This window comes from Bubalus kerabau, chromosome 3 (assembly GCF_029407905.1).
Source record: "Bubalus kerabau isolate K-KA32 ecotype Philippines breed swamp buffalo chromosome 3, PCC_UOA_SB_1v2, whole genome shotgun sequence".
Lineage (NCBI taxonomy): Eukaryota > Metazoa > Chordata > Mammalia > Artiodactyla > Bovidae > Bubalus > Bubalus kerabau.
Genome location: NC_073626.1, coordinates 15,441,660 through 15,458,706, shown reverse-complemented (window position 1 = coordinate 15,458,706; position 17,047 = coordinate 15,441,660). Strand labels below are relative to the sequence as shown.

The 17,047-nt window shown below is 38.7% G+C and overlaps 1 protein-coding gene across 20 annotated transcripts in view; it reads right to left on the bottom strand.

Moving 5' to 3' along the window:
- The window catches only part of CDKAL1 (CDK5 regulatory subunit associated protein 1 like 1), a 777,071-nt gene that overhangs the window by 249,709 nt on the left and 510,315 nt on the right, over positions 1-17,047 (bottom strand). For all 20 annotated transcript variants that reach the window (XR_008711390.1, XR_008711388.1, XR_008711389.1 and 17 more), the window contains one exon: positions 14,295-14,357. Coding sequence is in view for 16 of the 20 variants with exons in the window: in XM_055570761.1 (XP_055426736.1) it covers positions 14,295-14,357 (63 nt within the window). In the remaining 4 variants the exon portion in view is untranslated. The remainder of the gene's footprint in view (positions 1-14,294; positions 14,358-17,047) is intronic.

Genomic DNA, 17,047 nt, shown 5'->3' with positions numbered 1-17,047 from the left:
TGAACAAAATGGACAAAATCCCTGATTTCATTCTAACAATAAATTTTGCATTAATAATAAAAATAATTACAGCAGCGGTTATTTATTGAGAATGTACTCTATGCTTAGTACTAGTGGGGGAGTTGACATTCTACTAATTATGATTTTACTGCAAGAACAATAAGCAGACATTTTTTGAGCACTTATTATGTGCCTGCTGGGTGCTATTCCAAATGCTTTTCATTTCATCCTCAGGACAACCCTACAAATCAGGAAAGAGCAAATTTCACTGATTCTTAACTGCACATTTCTCCTTTACATTTTAGCGTTTCTCAGTTTGAGATGCATCTTCTAATGAATGGTGTCTCACTATTATAATAGCTAGAGCTTTTTCTTTTCTTAGGGTTATATACATTTTCATTTTGCATAGGAGAAAATGGAGATAAATACAGCTTCAGTTTCTTGGCAAAGGTACACAGCTGGTACTACTGGGTTGGCCAAAACATTCTTTCAGGTTTTTCTATAAGATGGTACACAAAAACCTGAATGAACTTTTTTTTTTGCCAAGCCAATCTATGGGTCAGAATTTTAAGTTTTAAATGTGGAGATACCTACATAAAATCAAAGATTCAATTATTCTATTTTTTTGTGGCTATTTCTGACAACTGAGTCACTACACTCAAAAAAGAAATACAAATGAAAACTGTAAGAAGATGTCTTTCGCTAACAGGAAAGGATTTTAAAAGTCAGTTGACAAAGTATGTCAGAGAGGGTGTGGGGGAACGACCTTGTTGATGAGCATGTATGTTGCAACATCTTGTCTAGTGGGTATTTCACAATTCCTATCGTGATTTAAAATGCACACACCTATGATCCCGTCATTCCACTTGTATAAATTTATCCTACAGTTAATATTTATACATGAGTGAAGTGACATGTGAGATTACAGACTACAGCAATGAGTATAAGATCAAAAGATCAGAAGCCATCTGAAGATCAGTAAGAGTCTCCCTAGATAAATATAGTACACATCTGGAGCTGCACATACACATCTATTGTTTTATAAAAAGGAAAAAGGCAGCTCTTTATTTGCGGATTGAAATTATCTTCAAGACATACTATAAAGTGAAAAGGAGAAGCATTTGAGGTGGGTGGGAAGGAGGTTCAAAAGGGTGGGGATATACGTATACCTATGGCTGATTCATGTTGAGGTTTGACAGAAAACAAAATTCTGTAAAGCAATTATCCTTCAATTAAAAAATAAATAAAAATAAAAAAAGAATATATATAGAACATATATGTCTATAAAAACACATAGAAAGGTATGTGCTTTTATATGCAGAAAACAACTTGAGGTCTACACAAAGAACTTAAAACAGTGGTTGCCTCTGGAGGGGAACAGGGATCTCTAATATTGGGTCAGGAGGGAGACTTTCTTTGAATATGGTATTAAGTGCATGTATTACCTATTTTATGATTAAAAACCAAGAACAAACTTAGTGCATCCTCCTTCAGCGGTGGTCATTACTACTGGAACATTCCAACCACACAGTCACATGGCCGGAGCACCAAACTGGCAATGAGAAGGCTGAATTTTCACCCTGTACTTGCTGTGGGATAACGGGTAAGGGCTTGGTACAGTTATGGTATGCAGAGCAAAAGAAGAACAAGATACACTTCATACATATAACACATTCAATTCTAGTGCATCATTCAGGGTCTTCCCCTGGAGGGGAAAGAAAAAGACATGATCTTTGTCCTGTTGACACTCATGGTGTAATAGGAAGAAACAGCCATGTCAACAATAAATACAGAACAGAGCAAAACGACTCTAATGCAGCATTTGTTGCCACCTCCTCCTCTTGCCCCACGGAATTCGAGGCATTTTATCCCAGGTATGGTACCAGTTCCCTAAAAAACAAACAAGCAAGCAAACCTCATGGTTGCTGAATTCTAAGAGCATGACAACTCAAATAATAAAGACATACGCTCGTCATAGAGGCAGCATGAGAACAATTTCCCAGGTACATCAGAAAAGATGCAAAGATGGTAAAATGAAACTGAGTCTTGAAGTAAGAGGAAGAATTCAACAGGACCAGAGAGACTTCTTTATGTGTACAAGAAGTGGAACGGGGAGGGTGGCGGGATTATAGGCGCTCTCTAGTTTAAGAAGGGGGAAGGGACAGTCACAGTGTTAATTTTTCATGTTTTTGTCTCCAAGGGACGGGAAGCAAGTCCCAGAATATGTCACCAGGTTGAAGATCCCAAGAACTATAACCCATACAACTCCAAGCAGGAACACGTTAGAGGGTAAAAAGCAAAAACATCTAAGAAACTGTGTGGAGAGATGTAAAAGTGGCAATAGTAAGGAAATATAGTACAAACAATGGATGGGGAAGATATTTAGCTCACAGGGAGAGAGACAAGCTGAAGAATAATCAAAGGAAGCACCCAGGCGCTAGAGATGCCGGTGTATGTGCGTGCTTGGTCACTCAATTGTGTCCGACTCTTTGCCATCCCATGGACTGTTGCTTGCCAGGTTCCTCTGTCCCTGGGACTTTCCAAGCAAGAATGGAGTGAGTTGCCATTTCCTTCTCCAGGGGAGGCAAACAACCCAGGGATCAAACCCAAGTCTCTAGTGTCTCCTGCACTGGCAGGCCTGTTATTTACTATTGTGCTACCTGGGAAGCCCCTAGAGGTCAGGGGAGGGAGGCAAATGCAAAAGTGTTAACTACATCATAGTTTTAAATTAAATTAGAAAAATAAAGTGTTGATATGAAATAAGAAGTTAAGGATATAGACAAGCAACTTTAAAATTACCCCCTCAAAAAAAAAAGGGGGGAGCCTAAGTTGAACTAGAGATCTATGTCAGATGATTATAGTTTACAGTAATTAAAAAGCGAATAATTTCCTTTCTTACTCATGTGTGTGCCACATAACGACAGAGCTACATTAAAAAAAACTTGAGTTTTCAAAACTCCTTCATTTTTATTTGACACATGTGCATTTAAAATACTTCTGGAAATCTGAAAAGCATCCAAAGCTAGAACGCTGAATAATGAAAAGTATTAACAATCATGAGAAGAAGCCGGTTAAGTCATTTTTTTCTCAGATGCTAAAATTCTCTAGATTTACAATTTCAAGAGAAGAGTATTAATGTATACATTTAAAAAATGCCACCGATGCTAACCATAATTATGTCTTCTCAACCTTGCACAGAAACCCTAGAGAGAATGAATTACTGGCCCACGGAAATACTTTCATTTCACTACTCTTTGTCAAGAGAATTCTGGAAAATGTGGAAGTCACAATCTGTATTGAAGGTTGGTGATCACAGGAGTGGTACACAGAATGAGGTCTGTACCAGTTGTTAATTATGTGCTGAGGAAGATAGAGGCCAGGTCTGGGAAGAAAACTCTGCAAAGAGCATCAACCCTCACACCACCAATGAAAAGATTGTCATCTAGCTGAAAACTTTAGCAGCAGAGCTATAGATGGGAAAAAAAAAAATTAGGAGTAGCTTCCTCATTTCTCTAGTGGATGCCTGCATTACTTGCTTTAAGCATCACTGGCATTAATGCTTTTTAGTGTCAAAACATCTCAATAAAAAGAACTTCACCTGGAGAGAAGTCATTAACATATTTTACAACAAAATGTATTGCTGGAGAAACAAAGTGTACTTTTCAGGGGGGATCTGAACACTCTTCCTTGAAAATAAGCTACGAGCACTTTTTAATTTTAACTTCTGTGTCTTCTAAGCAATTTTCCAAACAGGTTCCCCAGGTTAAAAAACACAGTCACAAGATTTTAGAGAACAAAAGTTAAATGAGTAACTTGTTTCATCTTCTTCATTAAAACAGTAAATGTTTGAAAAACCATCTGACACTGGTGTCAGTCTTTGACAGGGAGGCCAGGCACATTATTATACAAGGATGGGGTTAGGAATAGGAAGAAACCTGCGTATATCCTTCATGTTATATATAGGGGAGGTTTTAAACTCATTTTTTATTTCATTCTCTCTGGGATATTCTTTTCCCTTTCATCTTTCTATCTCAATTTGCCAAAATGAAAAGCGTAATGCACACACAACTGGGGTTGCCAGATAAAAACAAAACATCCACTTACATGTGAATTTCACATGAACAAATACATTTTTAGTATAAGTAAACTCCAAATATCGCATGAGACATACTTACACTAAAAAAAAGAAAAAGAAACAAACAACAACTTGTTGTTTATCTGAAGTTCAAGTGTAACTGGTGTCCTGTTTTCATTTGCTAACTGGCAACCCGACATGTTGGAAGGACTGATGCCGAAGTTTTAACTCCAGTATTTTGGTCATCTGATGCAAACAGCTGACTCATTGGAAAAGTCCATGATACTGGGCAAGATTGAGGGCAGGAGGAGAAGAGGGCGTCAGAGGATGAGAGGGCTGGACCGCATCACCAATGCAATGGATATGAACTTGGGCAAACTTCCGGAGATGGTGGGGGATAGAGAGGCCTGGCGTGCTGCAGTCCATGGGGTTGGAAAGGGTCAGACATGACTGGGAGACTGAACAACACTGACAACCCAACATGCAACAGGCCTAATATGTCAAGTGGAGGGTGTACTACCTAAGTATGTTGTTGGGGAAGGCTGGTAAGGGATAGTAGTGCTCACTGGTGGTCAGACACAGAAAAAAAGGTTGGACGGGGTGTGTACCAAGACAGAAAGAGGCTGGTGATACATTTTAACTGCATGCAGAGGCTGATGGTAGAAGACCAGCCTGGGGGGTGACTGGTGGAGCAGAGGGAGTTAAGCAGCTCAGGGCTGAGTGGTACACCACACACTCTGGCTCTTGATACTGTGCAGTTCCTCTTCCCTCCTCTGCTGATTTCTTCCTCACTCTAGTGAATTTCATATAACAACGACAGTAGAAAATGAGATACCTTTAGACTTGATAAATAATTTAGAATATAGTAACTGCCACTTCTATGTAGATTTTATTTTTTTACTTGAGATATGATTGAAACACATTATGTTAGTTTCAGGTGTACAACATAACGATTCAATTTTTGTATATACTGCAAAATGACCAGAGCGGGTCCAGTTAACATATGTCCCCATACATGTAAGATATTTTTCTTTTAATGAGAACTTTAAAGATTTACTCTTTTAGCGATTTTCAAATACACACTACAAAATTATTAACTCTAGTTGTCATACTGTACATTGCGTCTCCATGGATTATTTATGTTATAATTGAAAGTCCTATCTTTTGACTCCCTTCATTCATTTCTCCCACCTGCCACCACCACCTGCCTCCGGAAATCATCAATCGTTTTTTTGTTGGTTTTTTGAGTTTATTTTGCTTTGTTTTAGATTTCACATTTAAGTGAGATCATGCAGTATTTGTCTTTCTCTGCCTTATTTCACTTAGCATAATGCCCTCAAGGTCCATTAGCAAGACTTCCCTTTTATCGCTAAATAATATTCCACAGTGTGTGTGTACATACACATATGTTTTCCTTATCTGTTCACCTATCCATGAACACTCAGGCTGTTTTCATGTCTTGACTATTGTGAATAAGGCGCAATGAACAATGGGGTGTATATCTCTTGTAGAGTTCATGTTCTTGTTTTCTTTGAATAAATAACCAAAAGTGGAATTGTTGGATCACTTGGTAGTTCTGTTTTTAATTTTTTGAGGAACTACCATACTGTTTTCCATAGTGGCTGACAATAGAATGCAAGGATTCTTTTTCTCCACGTCTTCACCAACACTTATTTCTTGATTTTTTGATAATGGCCATTCTAACAGTTTGAGTTAATATCTCACTGTGGTTTTGATTTGCATTTCCCTGATGATTAGTGATGGATGATTAGTGATATGGGCTTCCCGTATGGCTCAGCTGCCAAAGAATCTGCCTGCAATGCAGGAGACCCCAGTTCGATTCTTGGGTCAGGAAGATCCGCTGGAAAAGGGATAGGCTATCCCTCTCCAGAATTCTTGGGCTTCCCTTGTGGCTCAGCTGGTAAAGAATCCACCTGCAATGCGGGAGACCCCGGTTTGATCCCTGGGTTGGGAAGATCCCCTGGAGAAGGGATAGGCTACCCACTCCAGTATTCTGGCCTAGAGAATTCCATGGACTATATAGTCCATGCGGTCCCAAAGAGCTGGACACAACTGAGCAACTTTCACTTTGATTCCTTTGACTTCGATGATCAGTGATGCTGAGCATCTTTGCAGGTGCTTTTTGGCCATCTGTATACCTTCTGTAAAATGTCTATTCAGATTCTCTGCCCACTTTTTAATTGAACTGTTTGTGAGTTACTTTGCTACTGAGTTGTATGAACTCTTTATATATTTCAGATGTTAATCTCTCATGAGATATAAGATTTGCAAATATCTTCTTCCACTTCGTAGGCTGCCTTTTCATTTTGTTGATGGTTTCGTTTGCTGTGCAGAAGGTTTTTAGTTTGATGTATCCCACTTGTTTATTTTTGCTTCTGTTGCCTTTTAGATTTTCTTTTGATTAATTTTTATCAATACTTTTACATTAAATGCTAGCAAAATATTTGATCATGAAGTTCGTTTCTCCTTATTCCTGATATTTCCTGGGAGCAGCTGGGCAGAGAGGTATGAGGTTAAGAGAGCATGCTACTAAATAAAACATTCTTAAATGAGGACCTGGGGAACTTTCTGATTTCTGATTTCAAATGCTAGCTGGGGTCCTGATAAATAGAACAGGTTTCCAAACTGTCCTGCTGCCATTTTCCCATCTCCACGTGACTTTAGTTCATTCTCTCCTCAACCTTTTTCTGGGCTCTAGGCTTATAGGCGGGCTTGTCCTATTTCTCTGGCTTGGATATCCCCTGCTGTTTTGGCCCTAAACACTCCAACCTTTAGTTGCAGCTTGTCCCGTCCCTACCCTCACAGATGCAAGCTGAGAGGAGAGCAAGGTGAACAGGTTCTGCAAACAGAGTGCTCAACAGTGCTTAATAGTCATCTGTTAGTCTCTGATGGTAGAAGTCCAGCTTAAAGGCAGTTTCCCTTGCCCCAGGCTGATGGTGGATTTATCAGATGGGGGAAGAGTGCAGGTGACGGTGGTAGTTCTCGCTGCTCTACTGTGTGCTTTATGGGGAAGCAGTCTATGGAACCCTTGATGCTTTTCCCCTGGACTATTTGTGTCCTCTCTCTCTCCTTATTTCTTCTCCTACCTCTGTGTCTACATGGAGTTTGCCTGTTTAGATTTAGATTTGCAGGTGGAGGGTAGGAAGGCCCGTTTTGACCTGGCGCTTGAGTCGTGCTCATCAATGCACCTTTATTAGAGCCTCTTCATCTGCAGATCTGCTGCTGCGTGTGGCGCAGGGGTGATGAGCATGGCCTCGGGAGCCAGACTGCTCTGTAACTTACAGCTGTGTGACCTTGAGCAGTTTCTTAACCTATGCCTCAGTTTCATCATTTGTAAAACAAGGGATAATACTGAGTTGGCCAGAAAACTTCTTTGGGTTTTCAGTAAGATGTTACAGAAAACCCTGAACGGACTTTTTGGCCAATCCAATGACAGTACTGATAGAGTTGGTATGAAGGTTAAATGTGTATATGCCAAGCTCTGAGCACAGCACCACTTACACGGTGTGCTTTAAGTAGTGTAATGATAATGACGATGATAATAATTCAATCAGATTCCAGTCTCCTTGCCAATCCTCAGGGAAACTGCCAGAGCAGAATTCTGACATCTATGGGTCCCTGGAGATATCATTTTAACATACTACTAAAATCTTCGTTATTTATATATACTTAGATACAACCTATCCCTGAAGTTACAGTAACAAAATAAATCAATGTGTTTAAAAAAAAATTAATTTTTAGAACAATGCCATGTTAGAAGGAAAAGAGAAAAATACAATGGTACAATATCAAAGTTAGGCTCCAGGAAACATGACCTGTTATTCAACTTGAATCACAAGCTGAGAAAAGTTAAAAATAAAGAAAATGCTTTTGGATCAGGTTGGCATGGATCAGGAAGCAAAAGGGTGTCTAGCGATACCTATTCTTGAAGCCAGAAATAGCAGAACCATATCTGCCTCTTTGGTAACAATCATATGGTTACCTTGAGCAGGAAGCACAGATTTTACACCAAAAGAGCTCTTTAGAATGTCCATTATTTTGAGACTGAGTTACTCATACGACTTTAGTTTGGAGTTCCTGAGGCCAATGAAATGAGTTTAATATCTACTGAAGTGCTCACTTCCCTGTGTTCCAAGGCCACAACCTCAGCATGGTTTTAGTACGCTGTATGCTCTTTAGTTTACTACAACTAAAACTAGGGTTTTAGTATGGCTGTGACAAAGGTAACAATAAGGGAACTAATCAGACATTTATCCAATTGTTCCTGCTATTTAGCAACATCCCCCAAAGTACTTTTTAAACAACTTTTAGTCTTTGCCAAAGATGGGGACTAGAGTTAAGTGCACAAATAGCTTTGCCCAACCTGCTGCAGAGAACCATTTTAAGCATGGCATAAACATGGCAAATCAATAACTTGTCTCTTCCTCTGCATGTGCCATGAAAATCTGGCTATCAAAGAGAGCTGGATCCATTAAGAACTGAAGTTGCTATTTCCAGAGAGCAGATAGCTCAAAGCCCAATAGGGCCAGCAGGCAATAATCCAAACTCGCATCTCCTTCTCTAAATGTACAACCCAAGGCACTCTGATGCTACTTCACTCCAAGCACAGGGCATGATGAAGGTTTGACAGTTCTGTAGCTGCCTCAGGATTGAGTCAAATGGCGGTGACTCTTCAAACATAAAGAACTGGATAAAGTAACTTCCATTTTAAATCACTAGACAGATGTGATTAATGGAAAAATGTAAATCAGTAGACGATTTTCTGAAATGAAACTGTTCCTTTGGCTTAAGTTGTGTTATGTGGATTTATGAAACTTGATGCCATAGAGATTACTAGTCTCTTAGGGAAGAAAGGACGGTATATAACCAAAGACTTCTTTTACCCAAGACTTCTGAAATAGATTGGGCTTCTGTCCAAATGAAGCTGCAAAAAATATAATTTTACACTTTCTATTACATAGTTCATTGTACACTAGTAGGTATGAATTCCAAGAAGTATTTGTATCCACAACAGTTCTTAAGGTAATCTTAGGAAGTGTGGATCAGGAAAACACACGTCAATTATTTTCGTATATTTAATACTGCAGGTAAGAATGCACTGTCCTGGACTTCCCTGGTAGCCCAGTGGTTGAGAATCTGCCTACCATGCAGGGCACACGGGTTCAATTCCTGGTCTGGGAAGACTCCACATGCCTCTGGGCAACTATGCCCATGTGCCACAAATAGAGAGTAGCCCCGCTCACTGCAACTAGAGAAGGTCTGTGCACAGTAACGAAGACCCACTGCAGCCAAAACCAACTCAGAAATTTTAAAAAACGCATTGTACTGATTCACTACTTACAAGTATTCACTCAAGTTATACCTAGAATAAGCTTTAGGATAAAAGTATAATAATTCTCAAAGGCTTTAATAATTTTAGAGTATCTACTAAATAAATAATTGGGGGGAAGACAGATTCTTTCTCACCTCTTAGGTTCTCATACATTTTCTGTCCCACCTGGTTAATTTTTTACCCAATTACCAATACATGTTCAACCACTCTTTGACTATTTCTCATTTATTAAACCGCTCTCTATAGTAATACATACTTCATTTATCCAACGTTATTAACAACCAGCTCTTCCTAGGAGAGTTTTCAGGATAAAGACGATTTATTCTGAAAAGATCAATGTTTGTAAAAATAGATTATACACATCTCTACTATTTTTTAAAGAAAACATCTGCTTCCTGAGGTAATTTAGGTCCAATTATTTTACTCTGGGACTACAAAAACTGTATTATAGGGATATTTGGACGCACATTCAGTGGCCTTGGGCGGCTGCACGTTTAGAAGCCCTCTGTTAATGACTTAAAGCTTTTACGGCCAACCTCGGCCTTGCATTCATTTGCATGCTGCCACTTCTTAATGCAGCTCTGACTTCTTGAAGCAATAACCACCCTCTTTTTAACTGCTGCTAGAGTTGACTGTGGTTTGGGAAACCACACATCTATGTTTGTTACAACTATTTTTCTTTTTTTTTTTAAGTGGACTATTTATGGATGGAGAACTGAAGAACTAATGAGGCAGGGAGAGAGAGAATTAGATGATTGTGGCAGTCTGGGGCTAGGCTGGCTTACTTTCAGGTTCTGGGTTGTGTTTTTGATGGCTAAGATCGCTACACAAAAGACCTCCGGTTGAGTGATTTTCTGTCTATTCATATGCTAACTTCTCAAGTGTATTCAATTCACAGGCAGCTGTTTTTTTGGACACACATGAGTCTGTTTACAGTTCAAGCGATACATGTCTATGTGTGCAGAAAAAAATCATTAAAATAACACTGGTCACCAAAAGACAAAGAAAAGTTTACTTCACCAACACAAGTATGTTTCTACTCATGTGTGTCCACTGATTTATGTCGAAAATTATTCAAACAACAACAGTCACTAAAAGAAAATGAGAAGCCCACTTCACAAAATACAGAAACTTTAACAGTGACAACCTGTTAAAAAGACTCACTTTTAATGGTCGAGTATATATTAATTCATATAGATGATCTATGTTGAGGAAGTATTGAATTGTGCAGATGTAAAAACCACTACAGACCTAAACAGAATTGTGTACCTTTTCCTTTCCAAGTATGTTCATATTTTATAGTAGCATTTTATGATAGCAAATTATAAACATCTGTGTTTAGCTGATAAACCTAGATTTCTCCCACACATAATTCTGATAGTATGTAACAAGAAAGAAAGGAAGGCAACAGGAAAGAAGGAGACATCTTATATACGCATAGCAATATTTTCTTCAGGTCAGAGACAAAAAGCATTAAAGCTAATCTGCATAGCTTTAATAACAACATTCTAATGATAACCTATTCCACCTATCCTTGACTTATCCAAAGCAGAAATGCAACTCCAGGTTGGCTGTCCTTGGCCTGGGAGACCTTTTGTCCTATAAGTTTGTGGTTAGCTGTGATGTGGTTTCAGAAATTCCAAGCTCTGTTTATTATGTGTTTATTAAAACAACAGAGGAAAGAATATAACGTACAAAACACAATCAGATTACCTGCGGCTACTGGATTTCCTTTACCAATGTTCCCTTTTTATTAGGATAGAGAAATGAGACCTAGGGTTTGGTCAAGCCTTTCTGTGTATGTTTACGAGAATTCCTAAAAACAATTTTTAAAAAAGATGAACATAGGACTAGAGATAACAATCCAAAGCGAAATTCTTCCAGGCTCCAGCAAAATTTGACTTAGAATATAAAAAAAACAAATCGAGTATTTTCCTCAAGACTCATCCTGAGTGCTCATTTTGCCCCAAGCTCTATTTGCTTTTTGCCACAGCACTTAGAGAGAACCAACTGACCATTTACAACCTAAACAATGGCTTTCAAGTCTGATTAAGAAACGCACCTGGCTTCACTCAAACAACAAATTTGTTTAACCTGGTGACTTTCCTGTGTCTGGGGTCAGGCAGGCGCAGTCTCGGTTTGGTGGAGAAAAGAAGAGCAAACTTAAGTGACTCAGTGAGAACAAAACGGTGGGGCCGACGCCCCTTTCTCATTACAACGGTTTTAACGGTTTCTTGGAGGCAACATTTCAGTGACCCACTATAATTTGGGATGAACCCCTAGAAAGTTATGCCAACTTTAGAACAGGATTTGCATTTCTGGGTTTAATCAGCATTATGAACCTTCTGAAATGCTAAGTATTCCTTCTTGGGTACAAATTTACATCAAGGGGAAAATGAACAATTAAAAAAATCTAGCTAGAGAAGAAGAGAATACCATAACACTCACTCCCATGAGTAGACCATAGTGGTTCTGTTTTTTTTTTTTAACTTCTGGCATAATTTTTACTATGGAAAATTTCAATCATATTAAAAAAATACACAGAATAGAAGGATGAACCCCCACAAACCAATAATTTAGTTTTGATAATCATCAACGCAAGGCCAACCTTATTTTTACTGTGCCCTACCCATGTCCCCCTTTTAATTATTTTTTAAAGCAAATCCAAGACAGCCTATATTTTATTTTATATAAGCTTTCATTTACGACATATGTATATATTTAACCTGAAAGATCTCTCCAGAAAGCTCATTGAGCATGAGATGTTTAAACCAATTTTAACCACATCTTACAAAACATTTTACACTAAAATCTATCTGTCTAGAAAACTAATTTGAATATAACTGGGCAATTAAAATGACAAGGTAACTCAAATCACAATCTTCTATTATTTTACTTATGGAGAAAAAAGGAACATTCTAACATTGAGAAAACAGTGCACGTCACTCAATGCCCAGGATTCAAGAGACATGGTTAAAAGTAAAACGGTTAAACTTGCCTGGAAGGAGTTTAGAAAATCATGAAGAGGTGAGTAAGGGGGAAGGAGAAATTTTCCTAGAAAATTTCATCCTTTTAACTGCATATATAGAAAAAAACAGAATGCCATCAGGCTAAACCTTGGGTGCTTCAAAAATCACTCATCAAGCCATCCAGCTACTTAAGAGTAATTTATGACCGACCTAAAGCAAAGATCAAAGGGAGCTCCATCCAGCATTTATGTTCAGTTCCTCACTGCCTGATGACTAATTTGTAGAGGAATGAAGTCTTCACAGAGGAAGCCAAAATCATCTGAGGTGACTTTGATACAATGCCACAAAGGATATGAAGAGGAAGCCAGGAGAAGCTGTGAGTGGCTAAGCTCCATTAAGAGTTCTAATAAAAGAATAACGGAATTTCCCTTAACAGTGAATTCAAAAAATGTTAGAAGTGGGCAAAATTAGACAAGTCAGGCAAAACCTCTGATTTGTCACAGCCTATTGTTGCTGCTGCTGTTAAATATTAACTTCAGCCACTGTTGCATTTATGTTAATTAAATGACACTGTCTAAAAAAAAAAAAAAAAAAAGGCAACTTTCCCATCGGAAATCTGGCCAATCTCATTCCTCTGGCTGTCGTGTTACTTATCAGTCTGCACCTTCCGCCTGCATTGTCAGACACTCCTGGCTTGCTCAAGCTCTTTCCAACAAATTGCTATTCTTCAGTGATCGATTTCACTTGAAAAATTTAACTTGAAATGATAAATGTTTAGTCTTGTACATCACTGTGGTCACATGGAATACAACATCCCTTTTGACAGATTTTTGACGCTTAAGTCAACTGGTTACTATAGAAAAACCAGAAGCTATTCAAATTCTTTCAACTTCTATGAACAACTGGCACAATTTTTTTTCCTCCTGAATCCAGACGTCTGTGTATTCTCAAATGAAGAAAGTAGTTTTCACACTCCTTATTTTGGCTAGTTAAAAAATCCCTACCACATGTCTCTTTGTAAATTCATAGATAAAGATTTAAGTTTATATCAGCATTTCAACCGTGCAAATGTTTTTTGTTTGCTTCTGAAATCACCTCAAATTAACAGATTTATCAGAATCTTACATGATATAGAAGATTTGAACAAGTCTCAGGATACTTTCATATATTTCCCCATGAAGATGCTGTATTGTGCATTTTCTTTAAAAAGTTAGTGGGCTTTTTTTTTTTTTTATAATTTATGTTTTACAAATATATAGTAAAATACTTATCAGTGAGAAGAGGCTTAAGAATTCTTCAAAGACAGGAGTGGAGAGTGTGGGGCATACATACAACAAGACTGGCTATGGATCTATGAAGTTACTGGATGGATGGAGGGCCAAGGTCATTAACTATGTGGTCTTCGGTACAGCAAAGCTCTCGGGAGTGAGTATTTCAGGTATAATTCTAGGCACTGCTTTCTGTTAGAGTTTTTTTTTTTTTTTTTTTTTTTTTTTAAGAAATAGAACTTTCTGTCAGGAGCAATGGTGAACTGAGAGTTGGCAGATAATATTTCAACTATCTTCATCAATTCAAAAGCCAAGTTCATTTACTACTCTGTTTGGAAAGGAAAAAACCCACTAATCAAGAAACACCCCCAAATCTGTCTTTGCACAGTCTTTGAGGCTTCAGTGACAATATGTAACCAGATTTTAATGTGAATACAGAAGAATATTTTAGTTCAGAAATACAAATTTTCTCTCTTCTTTATAAGAGATAAAGAGTTAAAAATTAAAACTGAAATATAAATGTAGTTGGTAGAAGTGTACTTCCAAATCACTGTGTACTGGCGAACACGGTGCTCTACGTTCAGAAACACTTCTATTACCCAATCACACTGATAACACGCTGCTCTTACCTTGTGATCGTATGGGTTGTACGAATGAAATATCCGAGAGAGCTCTTTTGTTCTTTGCTTTTTCTGTGGGAGAAAACACAAACCTTTGAGTTGACAGGTGGCAAAAATACACACATGTGTATATATCTAAATGTAGATCTCTAGCTCTATCTCTCTCTCTACTTTATGACATTATTTTGAGATTTTTCCTTTGCACGGTTAATTTGGGATGAATGGATACAACCAGAAACCAAGGCCACTTGATGGTCATGTGGATCACTGTCATAGACCCATCAGGCAATCTCTTTATTCAAAGTTTCATAATTACAGCTCTACTTATTACAAATGCATATATTCAGACACTAAAAAAAGAAACTATGAGAAGAAAGAAAATACATTTAGAACACTTTCGGTTTCACAGCAACACCAACTTCTTCTGTTACTTTGAGTTGGGCATGAGCAAGGCTTCCGTGGAGGCTCAGTGGTAAAAGAATCCACCTGCAATGTAAAAGCTGAAGGAGACACAGGTTGGAGCCCTGGATTGAGAAGATCCCCTGGAGAAGGGAATAGCAACCCACTCCAGTATTCTTGCCTGGAGAATGCCATGGACAGAGAAGCCTGGTGGGCTAGAGTCCACAGGGTCACAAAGAGTTGGACACAACTCAAGTGACTTAGCACGCATGCATGCATACATATATATGACTGCTATAGATATAATGGTGTCTCACACACAGTAGGCACTCAATAAATATTTGCTGAACTAATGAATAAATGAATATACCTGAGTTAGACAGGCATATACCAACTGTATCAGTAACAACAACACGTGACTCTCATACACAGTTACGAGAAGAAAAGCCCCCTTCACTTCTCATGATGTCTTCTTCATTACAAGAAGTGAGTCTTCTCCATCTCCTTACCCCCAGCATCTGTGATAATGAAGGGTGCTATTCTCTTAGGAGAGGTGACTGTAAGAATCAGCTTGTTTACTTTTGTTTTACTGATTGTTTTGTTTACTAATTGTTTAATCAGCGTGTTAATCCACTGTGATCTGTCCACCTTCCCGTAACCACTGTGAGAAATTTTGTGGATGGTTTCAGACCTTCTGTGCATGTATCTTCACACACAACTGATAACTTTTACTTTCAAAGAAAAAGGATCGTTCTGTATACATTCTTCTGAAATTTACTTTTTTTCCACTTCACTATTTATCCTTGCCAAACTTAAGTGCCTGTATATCCAGCACTGTGATCCCTTAAGAGTTCTAAAATCCCAAAACTCCTGAAATCTGAACTTTCTTCCTTCAATGCATTTCAATTTATAAATATAATGATAATCTTTGCACAAACATCTAGGCCAGCTTGACAGTGTGCGTTTTTTAAAAGGATAAATTATGGAAGTCCAGTTGCAGAATCAAGGAGTAGGCATGTTTATTACCTTGATAGGAACAGCCAGGCAGCCCCCTCCTCCAGAGGGTAGACCAACCTTCCCTCTCACCAAGAGTGAATGAAAAAAGGGATTATGGCTTAGGTTGGAAATTCTTAATTTCTCTTTTCTGTTTAAAGGTTAGAACATTTATAAATTTAGAGAAAAGATAAGACATTTTAAAAAACAGGTATTAAACACCATCCCAGCTGCTGATTATAGAATGCATTTCTTGTATTTAGATTTTGTGTTTCATAGAGTTAGCCCACTTCAGTTCAATTCAGTTGCTCAGTCGTGTCCGACTCTGTGACCCCACGAACTGCAGCATGCCAGGCTTTCTTGTCCATCACCAACTCCCAGAGTTTGCCCAAACTCATGTCCATTGAGTCAGTGATGCCATCCAACCATCTCATATACCATATCTTAAAATTCTGTCATGAGAGTGGCCAGTCTGTTCTTAAGACTGCCCCCATCTGGCTTCTGGGTCTACTCTGATGTTGTTGATCCTTGCCCAGTACCCACGTTTCCTTTCTTTAAACTCCAGTCTCCTCCTGAGCACACCCATTGCACCTCCCCAGGGTGAAATCCACAAACATCTCCAGCATAGGTCCTACATGACCTTTGGCATCTACCTGGTTGCGGAGTCAGAGCTATTATCACTGAGGCCCTTGTGTTAGAGTCATTTGTACACACTCACAGGTTTCCTACAGATTGGTTCTCTACTTTGGAACTGTCTTTGGAGGCCAATTCAAGTAAGCAGTCCTTCAAATCACTTGGCCTGTTTCCACATTCTGACACCCACTAGCCGACATCCCTCCCTGCAGCTCAGCCAAAATCCCCACTTCCCCTGTCTACCTCTGAGCCATGTTGCTGACCACCTGGCTGCCCAGTAACCTAACTCCATTTCTCTGGAGAGCAGAGATGTATGTCTAACTGTATGGAAACAGTTTCATGGCTCTCCGAGCCCTGGCATCTGTTCTGAACAGGTCACCTGCCCACCAGAGTTTTCATTAGCTTCTAATTTTCTCTTTCCTCTCCATACACCCACTTAGCTGGTTTAACAGTTCTTGGCTTATACTTCAATCAGAAGAGAAATGACGGATATTAACACTTCCTTTGGTAGGAGACAATATAAAACACTGGGGAAAAAATTTTTTTTTTTTTCAGAAAGGAAATTATGCTAGAGAAGATAAAATAGGTGGCATATCAGTACTCAGCTTACGGGATCTCCCCAGGACTGATCAGTCCAAAAATGGTAGAGCTCCCAGCTTGAGTCAGCAAGTGGATAAGGGATAGGCAGAGGTAGTTTGGTGCGGCCTTTTTATGTGGGTTTAGGTTTTAAATCTTTA